Here is an 11,825-nt window from a genome sequence, read left to right on the forward strand (position 1 = left end):
TATTCACAAGTCTGCTGGTTGACTGACATTTCGCACAAGCTCTTAAAATTTTTTTGAATGCACCGAGACACCAGGATATTGCTAAACATCACACAATGCGATAACATTAGAATAATGTACGATACTAACAAGTCAGTTATATAAAAAATGAATTTCTATGAATAATAATATGACATTCCTACTCCAAATATGTAATAAATAGGTTTTTGATCTCTAAAATAGAACACTAATGGGAAAAATAGATGAGTGGATGTAACAAAAGTAAATTGTAAAATGACATCATAAATATTGAAAGTGACATAAAACCGTCTGATTGTCATCCATTTAAAGTACAGGTAATGTAATCTTGCTCCATTAATATCTTATTCCTTTCACATAACTTGAGTATGAATGAAAGTCATTGTCTATTTATAGATTGAAGGTCAGTACCCATGTTGACATTATTATGACATGTGACCATCAAGTCTAATGAATGAATCCACAATGGCGACTGTTAGCCAATCAAATCAATGCACTGTAACTGAATGCCCAGCTGTTGGATAAGAAGTTTAACTTACCACCAAATTTAAAAACTCATTACACCATTAATTTTTCAATTTTAATATTTAAATTATAAATACATACCAGAATTTCTAAAAAATCATATTGATTAATGAGACATCAATATATTATCAATAAACATATGTACAGTACATAAACAACTAATGATGATACATACAAATTAAGTTAAAACAAAAACTTGAAAAACTAATTTTTTATTAAAATATTAATTTTACGGCTGTATATGATTAGCAAACAGATACAACTTAGCAAAATGTAATAAATAAAAGGAACTGTTGTACAGGTACAGAATTTGCGATGAAAAAACATGCATTACAAACAATTTTCAATAAGACTTGTAAAAATTTTGAAAAGTTTGTAACGGTATGTTTCAGATTTTCAGTTTGTTTCATATTTTTTCTTTGATGTTGTTCCATTGTTTAATAATACTATATTGCAATCCCAGTCAAATAAAATATTAAAATTTTTACAAAGCATGTTCATAATTTCATTTAACAAAAAACCAATATTTACTATATAACAGTATGTAGTATATATTATTCATTAAATTCAAACAAAATACTGGTGTAAAAAACATAGGCCGGCCTACCTGATTTCGACCCATTGATTGTCCATATCCAGGCGGGCCTAACTGTCCTGTATTTAGTGGCATTCTTTGTCCCCACTGTTGGTGTGGATATGTCTGGTTGCCTAGCATGCCCATTACATGATTGTCAGCTCCTTTATTCACATTTTGACTTGAGTAAGCAGAATAATTTGGGCTAGGTTTTTGTCCCTGTAAAAGCTGTGAAAGTGTAGGAGCAGAACTTGAAATTCTCTGTTGTTGCGGTGCATAATTGTTCATTGGATTTGATGCACTGTTTCGCGAAACTGAAGTCTGAAAGCCTCGGTTCTGCAAGTGTCCATCGTACTGGTTAAATTGATTTGGAGGCTGGGAACCACCTCCCATATTCGGATGCATATTTCCGGGAACCATGTGTTGATTTGGAGGTGTAGCTGGGGGTATTCCACCACCATATCCACCACTTCCCATCACTGTCCTTTGTTGTGCCTCATTGCCATAAAATCCAGTACCATTATATCCTGCCAAATTAGACATACCACCTATGTGACCACCACTGTTACTCATATATGGATTATTTGGGTTACCTCCAGCTGGATGAGTCCCTGGTCTATGATATGGGTTCATTCTATTGTCTCCCATCATCATTCCAGACAGTTGTTGATGTGGTGGTACACCCCCACCGTATCCATCGCGAGATGCACCAGTCATTTTCAATGATATGTCCCCAGATTGATTTCTCATGGAAGGATTAGCTAAATTATTTCCAGACGTAGGCGTAGTTCTACCTAGAAGACTACCAGGTCCTCCAGGTCCTGCAGGATTTGGTCCTGAACCAACGTGCATAGGCCTGTTCACGTTAGGCCTATCCATATTTTCGTCGAGGTGGTTGCCTGGTTGGTTCGAGTTTTCTCGACCAGCAGAGTTGGCATTTCCAGCCAATTCTGTAGCCATTATTCGATGAAAACAGTTGATTGTAGGGCCTTGCGTCGGCTCTAGCCGCCCGGTGAATGTCCCACACAAATCATAGATAGTCCAAGATGTGCTCCTTGTGATTAGCACACGTGTTTTTCACCTTAGCGCAATGTAAAATATAACAGAAAGTTATGCTGCCATCGGGAAGTCCGAATCACACGATGGGCTTATTATGGCGCACATAGGAGAGAGAAACACACATTTACACTGCATTTATGACAAAAATCAATGCGCCATAGGCCACATTTGTTCCTCTGTAACATTCTTACATAGCCAGAATTGCTGCCTAAATATTTTGTCTTCAAGTTTTTAAACTTATATATGACACTTGAGTAATTACAAGACTCATAGGATTTGTCTATCTACTCATTTATTTGGAACTAATTTCGGCTGCCTCGATAGGAGACAAAATTCCAAGGTAGTTGATAGTCTATGGCATTCTTTTCATCGTGCATTCGATTGGCTGTTCCGACTTCCTCCCACTGCAGAGTTTTTTGTCCGAAAAACAAGCTAGTTTTCATATTTTAGTGTATATGTTGACATTCAAACGTTGCGTATGCCTTATAGTGTATGTTCCGATTGTCCTTTTACATATTTTAATGGATAATTTAATTCTTTGTTGGAGAAAAATAAGTATAAAATATGTGCATGTGGGGGTCAGAGTGCTTGCCTGAAGCTATCAGATTACCAGAGTGTAATTGAGTGGTGACGTCACTAGGCCGTATTTCAGCCTGTTCCTTTGTTTGCTGTCTCTCCGCTGTTTTCCAATCGAATGAAAATCCTATTTCTATTTTCCCGGGCAAATTTTGTTTCTGATGAGAAATGTTTGTCGGCACAGGGCGGAAGGTGTCGTGTCTCGTATCAAGTGCTGTCATACAGTTCATGATTACATTTTGGCGATATAATACTAATAGTATTGAAACACAGAAAAATCCAGACGTTGAATAAAAAATAATACTGTATTGATATAGCCACGGCGGACTTTCAGAATCATTGCCACGATAGTTTGTGGATTTAATAATTCACATTCAATTCTCAACAGCCAAAAGTACCATTTTCTGTTTAATTATTTTACCAATGATTTATTTAATTATCGGCGAACTGGGTGCTCTCGTTCCTCCTATTTTTTTAGGGTATCGACATTGAGTGATGAGATTACTGAAAAGGAGTGTTGACAAATGATGGATGTAAGCCCATATGAATCTGTAGTGTTCAGTCATTTCATTTATTTATTTGACCATCAATACAGAGAAGATATAAAAAAAATAATTATAATTCAGGTCCGCTGTGTAAGTCAGAACATAAATAATCTGATGTAAGTGTCCATGATCTTTGGTGAACTCTGACGCGCAGCCTTGAACAAGATTGGAAACGGAAGTACGCGTAGAGCACACGTGGACGCGGCAACACGCGCGTGTGTATAATTTCCCTTCCTCTTTCACTCCTTTGATGTTGCGACCTGATTGCGCCTAGTTAAAATTATGGCGCTTGTTGGTCTAAAAACTATTCCTTTCGTGTGTAGGCCTATGTGTTGTCGGAAATTATTTTAAAAGTATTTCACTGGGTAATAGGCCTGCATTTTATCAGAGCTTAATAAATGCTCAAATTATTATTATTATATTATTCATGAATTATTGTGTAATCGTTTTAATTCAAAACCCCCACCTTTTCCAGTATCGTCAAACAAGTTTTAGATGGGTCAAGCTCTGTCTCAGGGGTGGCGCCAAGAATTTCCCGACAGGGGTGGGGTGGGGGGCGATATCCCGGACGGGGGTCCGATGTTCCTGTTCTGTATGATCGGCTCGCTCACAATTCATATTCCCATTCATCTTACTAGTGGGCCCCCCACTTTGAAAAACGTTTCGCCGGCCCTGACTAATAGGCCTATACATTTTGTGGTTTTGTGGGCCGACGATTTGTGGTTTTTCTCACCGACTTGGGGGGAGGGGGAAGGAGAGCTCCTCCCGACCGGGAATGATAGTAATAATAATAATAATAATAATAATAATAATAATAATAATAATAATAATAATAATAATAATAATAGAGTAATAATAAATACACTTTGCCCATCTTGAAATTAAAATATTTTTTACATTTCGCGCGAAAATACATTTCCATTAAAAAAAATAGTCAGCAGTACATCATAGCATGGAGGTATAAATATACATCCATGATCGTAACAACAAACAGAATGATGTTGAAGACTTCATAGAAAAAATATGATAACAGTCTAGGCCTATCGCACAAAGACCTACAGACTGGGCATCATGATGTTACTACCCCTCCCAGGCTATCGCTGCACCTCATATTACGTCCCCCCCCCCCCGTTGCTCTACTTTATTCTGATATATCAGTATCCCACTTGTTTCGAAAATCCTGGATCTGCCTCTGAGCAACTCTGCCTCACCCTCTCTCATCTAAAAGTCTAAATATTATAATTTATAGGTCCAACTTCGCGAACAATTACGCCTTTTTTTTTTTATATCGTGAAGGGTATCTCCACATTATACAATTATTTATCAGTCCCGTAACCACATAGCAAGAGGTATTAAATAGAGATTGGAGCGTCTCTAAGGAAATAGGCCTATTGCAATTCGTCTGAACTCAATTTAAATGGATCAAAAACAGACGTAAATCGAGTTAAGTTCACTAGAGGCATCTCAGATAACTACGGTACTGTAAATACAAATGTAGTATTTTTGTAAGTTAAGTATAACGCCACCTCGCGGTTTCTCAAATAGAATGCAATGATGTCACAAAATGTTTCGCTGATGTGACTTTGCATCAAAAAATCACTAAATCGATTGCCATCCTGATCAGTTAATTTAGATTCAAAATCGTCTATACAACAGATCTTGCGCTATTAGGCCTAATAATGTTTGTTGATTATAGAGGAAAATAATTTGTTAATAAATTTCAAGCAAAAGCTACCGTAACAGCTCTACAAAATGCTAATTCAAATTTATTTTTTTAAATTTAAAGATCAACTTAATTTTTATAAATGTAGGCCTAAAAGAGAAACTAAAATTTGGGCTTACATGCAAAAATTAAATGATATATACAACAGAAGACCCGGGTTCGAATCCACTGCATGCGGCGGGACTCGCACCTCAAATCTCTCGCTATATGCACAAGGGCCCAGATCTGTTTTGGAAGGTGGTGGAAAGGGGGGGGGGGGCATTTCGTGAGTCCATAGCCACCATGGTTGGGGCTGGGGGAAAATTTGAGGACAGTGCCGATGGCCGGAAATGACATTATATACTAAAATTCATCATCATCACATCACCATTATATAGTCAAACTGAAGAGCCAACTCATGATCTTATTTCCAGCAACCAATAGAGAATCTAATTAAATGTGTGATGCACAATAGAAAATAAAACTTGAAAACATTGTGTTTGATGTATTTACTTTACTTATTTCAAAACCGTGAGTCCACAACAATCTCAGCCCCATCATGGTTGGGGCTGAAGTGGGAAATTTAGTAAAAATAGTACCTCAGTGGCCGGAAATACACTTTTATAGTAAAGTTCATCATCATCACAGGAGATATAATGAGTAATGTACCATAGAAAATAAAACTAAAAAAACAATCTTTGATGTATATAATTTACTTGACCTACCTATTCAATTCAATTCAATTAAAATAAACATTTAGTTCTTCACATGATACAATTACAAGTTATAAAATTAAACAATCGGATTTCACTTTAAAAGGACTGTGTGAACGAAAATGTTGGCATAATTGGTTTACACGCTTCCAATTTTAACAATAAAATCGATGGAATGGTTACTGAGATGGTTACGAAATGTACAAAAATTGCGCTTTTACTCAGTATTGGTCCGGAAATACGCACCGCACTTTGAAAATCACAAGTGAAGAAACAAAATTCATGACAGTCATTCGTAATTGTTGTTGTTCTTTCCACTCGCTTTAAAAAGTGGGGTTTTAACAATAAAAGTGGTGGGGAATTTGATATGATATCACCTCTACTTTGAAAAAGTGGGGGAGGGGGAGTGTGCCCCTGTCCCCCACCGATCGACGCCCATGAGTTGGATGATATAAAGTACGTCCTCCTTTAATGATTTATTATGTGATCAGTACAACCACATAACACATCCACGTGTGAGTGACCGTTACGTGGGCATCGTGTACGGTGACGAGGTGACAACTGTGTTGTTTACGAAGAATAATTAATACTGAAATTAGCTGCAGTTTAATATTCGAATTATTTTCAGATTAATATTCTATGACTGCAGGCTGATATATGGTGTGTCAAAGTTATTAATTATTATTATTTTCAGTATTAACCATAGTGAATGTTCTCATTTACTTATCTAATATAAGTAGTTCTATACACATTGGCAGTTTATTCCTCGTATGCTTGAATTCATCTGGAGTCAAGACTTTCAGTGAAATAAAGAATGATTGATTGATTTCAGATGTTCGTGAATAAATAAATAAATGTAGTGAATACTCTATAATATTATGTGCATCAGTGGTGCAATTTTTAGTTATTTAACTTGTTAACCAGTGATCAGATTGGACGTATGATGATGAAATGTATTGTGTCTTTTCATGCGTTTCGTATGTCTTTCCGTGCTTTTTCTATTCATTTCCCCCAATTTTAATGTTTCTCTTTTTTCTTTGTGTCTTCCTTCGTATTTCGTTTTATTATATTTCAGTATTATTATTAACTTACAGTAGTATCTGATCATTTTAATCAAAATTGTACTTCGCGTGTACGAATTGTATTGTTTTTATTGCCAATGTTAGGCCTAGATCTTTTTACTGTATTGAATTTTTAATTGTAAATTTGATGCAATTCAGTTTTTTGCTGCCAAACAAATACTGAATAATTTTTTTTAAATGAAATGAAACACCTCCTCCACCACCTCCTTTGAACAGCAATAAAAAAATTGTAACCAACCGCGAAATTGTTTCGATAAGAGACTAATTGCAAAAATTAGTAAACGCCGCGGTTTCTGAGGGAGATCTTTGATATGCCCTGGCCCATCTCTAGAGGGCGCTATAGTCATTTATCAGTAAAAGTGCAAGTCAAGTATGTAGTTAATTTAGTTTACTGGGTTCCAGACTTTTGTCATGGTCACTTTGTTGCTTTTTGGGGCCCCAGGCACTTGTCTGAATGAATAAATGAAATGAAAGACCAAATCGGGGACATCACCAGCCCCCGACCCACTGGGACGTCACAAAAATTGAGCCAGGGGACTCGTGCCTCATAGTTACGCCACTGATTTTTCTCCTTTCTATTCATGTAATTCAAACTACATCATTCTGTCTATTTTCTTTATTTACACAGTAATATGTTTCAACTCACGACATTAAAAAAAGAAAAACAACCATTGGACATTTCTTTCAAATTTACTAATGTATTTGGTTCATATACGTGAACCAATTTTTATTCAAATAACCATAGTAAAGCCTATGAAAAATATTCTTATAAGTATAATCAACAAACTTGCTAAAAAAAATTTGAAATTACTAATTTCAGACATTTTATTCAGAGATGGCCAAATATTACAAATTTGTGGTATTTAAGAGGTACATTTTGAAAAGATAGGAGGGAGAGTTTTTAACAGTAATAAAATAACTACCTGTATGCCAATTTAGATTCATATACTTATACTGAGAAGGCTTAATGCAGGAGTCACAAATCAAACGCAAGTCACAGGAATCTCCCGGAAATCGAAAGGGCTCCCGCAAGCAAACAAGAACTTCCCGGAAAATAACGCATTTCAGTAAATTTAGGATGTTTTCATGTTTTACTATAATGCATTATCAATTTCAGTGGCGCTGTGTATTACCATGTATAGCAGAATGAAATTAGATGTGGTGAGAAAAATTTATTTAAACAGCCCTCCCGGAAGTGGCTTCTTCCAACTTGGGACCCAAAAACTGTTAGGGGTTATTTTGATCATCTCTGTGCACACTTTGTTATTTTCTATGGTTAAAAAAGTCAGTATCAACATATTTAATTGACCAAACATTATCATAAATTGAATGGAAGATTTATATAATTTTATTGAATTAAAATTATTCTGAATCAAAATTATACTGATTTTTGTATTGAATTAATATTATTCTGATTTTTGTAGATTATTTTGAATTGTGACACTGGCAAAAAAGGTAAGCATATCTTTTGTTATTGCACTACAGTAGTTATTAATCTCAGTGAATTTCTCACAGGTAACACAGCTCTGAACACTCTGATGATTTGTGGATGTGGCGTCATTCAGATATACATTCATTATGGTAACATTTACATAGATTGGAGGCTTTCCACCTTGATAATACAGAACATCTATGCACCATATACACAGAGTTGGGCAAGTTGCCCCATGAAAACCACTCTTGTTATTGGTTACCTACATAAATCGATGACATCTTTCTTCAGCTGAAAACAGTAAACAATCTTTTCATCATGATGGTAGTTAAAATATTCAAGTTAGCTTTCCTTCCATGATTGATTGTTTTTTAAAGAAATGTTCTTGTTTGTTGCAGATTTTATTTTCCAAATCTTTGATCACATTTTGAGAAGGCTTGCATGATGCCATATACGTCACTGTAATCAACACCAATATGCGAGTTAATCCAACTGAAAATATAAAGAAAAAAAAAAACCAAATTTGATTCATAATACTACATTCATACATAGAGTATTAATTGATTAATAATAATAATAATAAATAATAATAATAATAATCAAATAACAATAACAATAATAATAATAATGATGATAATAATAATAATAATAATAATAATAATAATAATAATAATAATAATGTATTTTATTCATATTACATATCTATTTAAAATAAAATTGTTATCAATTATATCTACCTAGCAGTATTATCAAAACTATAAATTTTCAGTTATTTATACATTTGGAGTTAAGATGCTTGCTTTCCAATCACAAAAATCCCTGGATTAAAAAAAACAAACTGACTCCCTGCCAAATTTGAGTTAATAGAGCAACTTGCTGAATGTGAAGAAATTTAACAAGTACTTTTTAAGTACAGTGAAACAATGGAAGAATTTAAGGGGGGGGGACACCCCTATTAAAGGGACACTTCTTTTGGTCTTAAATGTATCTGCTTATTAATAGGGGTTCTCTGCTTTATGAAACTTAGACTGTGTAAATGACTTGTCCTTACTGTATTTCTGTGAGCCTGGTCTGCCACGGCAAGTAACCAAGTAATGAGTGGACAGAGCCACATCTTATTACTAGATCTGGGTCTGGACACTGGCTTCTTGCTGTTCAATAACATAATAATAATATGGTATAATTTATGTAGGTTAATAAGGCTAGTAAATTATCTGATAAATACATCTCTCTGAAAGACCTATGCTGCCAAATAATTTATAAGAAAACCATCGCAATATTAGAAAATAGAAACCACCAACATTTTAATTAATTTAAATGGCTATACTCAAGAAAGAGATTACGCTCTGCTAATTGTTGCACCTCCAGATTTTTCAACTCATTCATACCTTTTGCATAAGATACTACAACTCAAATGTCTAAATTAATGTTTATCACTTGTCTCTTTTAACTGTAAGTATTGATTGTATATACATGACTTTTTTTCCCCATATTTATATAGGTGACTTTTGCTTTTCTTGTTATATTTTCGATGTTTGTATATATTTTTGTATCTGTATGTATTAAAATGGTTACCCTAAACAGAATTTCTGTATTTTTGACAATAAAATAATCTTAAATCTTTTAATTGACTGTAAGATTCCTGTAATATGCACACATTAATTTATAAACTTTCAAACTATTTAACTGTACATAAATTTATAATATTTGTTGTATTGTATGAGAGCCTCTTGAATTAGCTGGCTGGCTACAATATTAAATTAGTTGTTTGATTAATGTATTAAAATACATTACCATGTATTTTAAGACATATAAAATGTTAATGGAGGTTAGTGTCAACAATTTAGAATAGTCAGGGAGGTGAAGTCAAGGAATGAATGTTAAGCTGAGAATTCTTTATACATTGTTTAGGAAACTATGTTTTTGGAAGATCTTCATAGGAGGGTAGGAAAAAGGTAAGAGTCACACTGAGGTCAAACCTTCAGCCATTGCTCAGATTGCCGTATAAATATGCGATGATTATGCGTCAACATTTCAAACTTGTTTTTTTATTCAGATTCAGTGGGCTACGGGTTTTGCAAAGCAAGCTATAAAAAGTCTTTTCTGCCTTAAACTATGGATTTTTTAGCCTATGGTATATCAGCCAAGTACACACCTTGCATTAGGGTCTCCAGATGTGATAAATTAACATCCTCTATACTTTGTGTTTTATCTTGAATTGCTCGACACACCTGTTGTGAAACCTTCACCACACCTTGCCGCCCATCGCAGGGTGATAACAGCTTAATACTAATTTTTCCAGTGTCTGAAACTAAAACATAAAAAATGAATAATTACAACCTGAAATATCATACAAATACAGTATATTGGAAGATTACAGGAAGAACCTGTCTACACCTCGAGCGCTTTGAGACTGTTTCTGTATAAAGCACTATAAAAATCTAACTACATTACATTAAATACTGGGTCTACTATAAACATTCAACAAATCAACAAACAATAAGATGAGAATTATATGGGGTCTCAAATGTCAAATACTATTTGTATAAGAGAGTTATACTGAACCATAAGAAGTATTAAAAATAATATGCTGAGTGTGATACCATGAACAATGGTCTACCCAGTATTTCTGTAGAAGTAGAAACCAAATTAAAAAAAACAGGGATGATATTTATTGCGGTAGAAGCAAAAAAACACTATCAATACAGTATTTATTAGATTTGTCTCCTGAGAAATGTTATGTTCATGTGAATGACGATGGATTTGCACCATAGTTAATTTTTTGGTTTGAAATTGGGTCCTTTCCCTGAGGGCTATTTTCAAAGTATACCTTTTTTTGGCCCTGTCACTTGATGTACCCCTCGTAAGTTAAGTTTAGTATTTAAGTTGCAAGTGAATAAATAAATAAAACCTGAATTAGGTCTACTTACCACCATTATTTTTCCCATCTATGTAGCTTTTCCCAACTTCAAATGAAAACTGACACCTGTCTTCTTGAAAAAAATGTTCTTGTTTTTTAAAAATTTCTGCAGCAATAACTTGGTCATTTCTTTTAAATTTTCCTGTATAATGAACACACAATCAATGCAATTTTACAATCTATTCATTGAAAAACATTTTTATATCATATTGCCAGGGAGGTATAAAAATAAATAAGATACCTCTTTGATATTGGAGTTATACTTACAAATATCAATTCAGTGATGTTCTACTAATAGAGGGCCTAAAACAATGTATGCCTCGTGAGAGAGTGTAAGTGTAAAAGGAATTCGATCCAACTCGGTCACGGTCAACTCGGCCACAAGTCAACTCGGCCACAAAAAGTTCAGCTGCAGTCAACTCGGCCACAAGTCAACTCGGCCACAAGTCAACTCGGCCACAATAATATTGCTGTTATTATTGGTGTCATTGTTATTATTATTGTTGTTTTTATTACCGTTAGTTTTAATATTAATTAAATAATAGTTATTAATAACATTATGTATTGTTTAAATTTTTGCTGATATTATTATTGTTACCATATAAATAATACAAAATTCTCGATTTTTTAAATTCATATTATTATTATATATTAGTCTTAGTATTATTATTTTAATAAT

At 34.1% G+C, this 11,825-nt stretch overlaps 2 protein-coding genes across 7 annotated transcripts in view; both read right to left on the reverse strand.

Annotated features, from left to right (window-relative positions):
• Positions 1 to 2,507, reverse strand: part of LOC117113883 (AT-rich interactive domain-containing protein 1B-like) — a 44,772-nt gene extending 42,265 nt beyond the window's left edge. For 3 of the 5 annotated variants that reach the window (XM_033257358.1, XM_033257360.1, XM_033257355.1), the window contains exon 1: positions 1,151 to 2,506. In XM_033257358.1, the coding sequence (XP_033113249.1) occupies positions 1,151 to 2,077 (927 nt within the window). In that variant the 5' untranslated portion in view covers positions 2,078 to 2,506. Of the gene's footprint in view, positions 1 to 1,150 lie in introns of all 5 variants that reach the window. The other 2 variants (XM_033257356.1, XM_033257359.1) reach the window with 1 other exon arrangement.
• A 4,888-nt stretch (positions 2,508 to 7,395) lies between these two features.
• The window catches only part of LOC117113884 (dehydrodolichyl diphosphate synthase complex subunit nus1-like), a 6,220-nt gene continuing 1,790 nt past the window's right edge, over positions 7,396 to 11,825 (reverse strand). For both annotated transcript variants that reach the window (XM_033257362.1, XM_033257361.1), the window contains exons 2-5: positions 11,157 to 11,288; positions 10,382 to 10,537; positions 9,278 to 9,377; positions 7,396 to 8,718 (exon numbers count right to left, since the gene is read on the reverse strand). In XM_033257362.1, the coding sequence (XP_033113253.1) occupies positions 8,628 to 8,718; positions 9,278 to 9,377; positions 10,382 to 10,537; positions 11,157 to 11,288 (479 nt within the window). In that variant the 3' untranslated portion in view covers positions 7,396 to 8,627. The remainder of the gene's footprint in view (positions 8,719 to 9,277; positions 9,378 to 10,381; positions 10,538 to 11,156; positions 11,289 to 11,825) is intronic.

This window comes from Anneissia japonica, unplaced genomic scaffold (genome assembly GCF_011630105.1).
Source record: "Anneissia japonica isolate Jap-2015-1 unplaced genomic scaffold, ASM1163010v1 scaffold1417_len1240632_cov203, whole genome shotgun sequence".
Lineage (NCBI taxonomy): Eukaryota > Metazoa > Echinodermata > Crinoidea > Comatulida > Comatulidae > Anneissia > Anneissia japonica.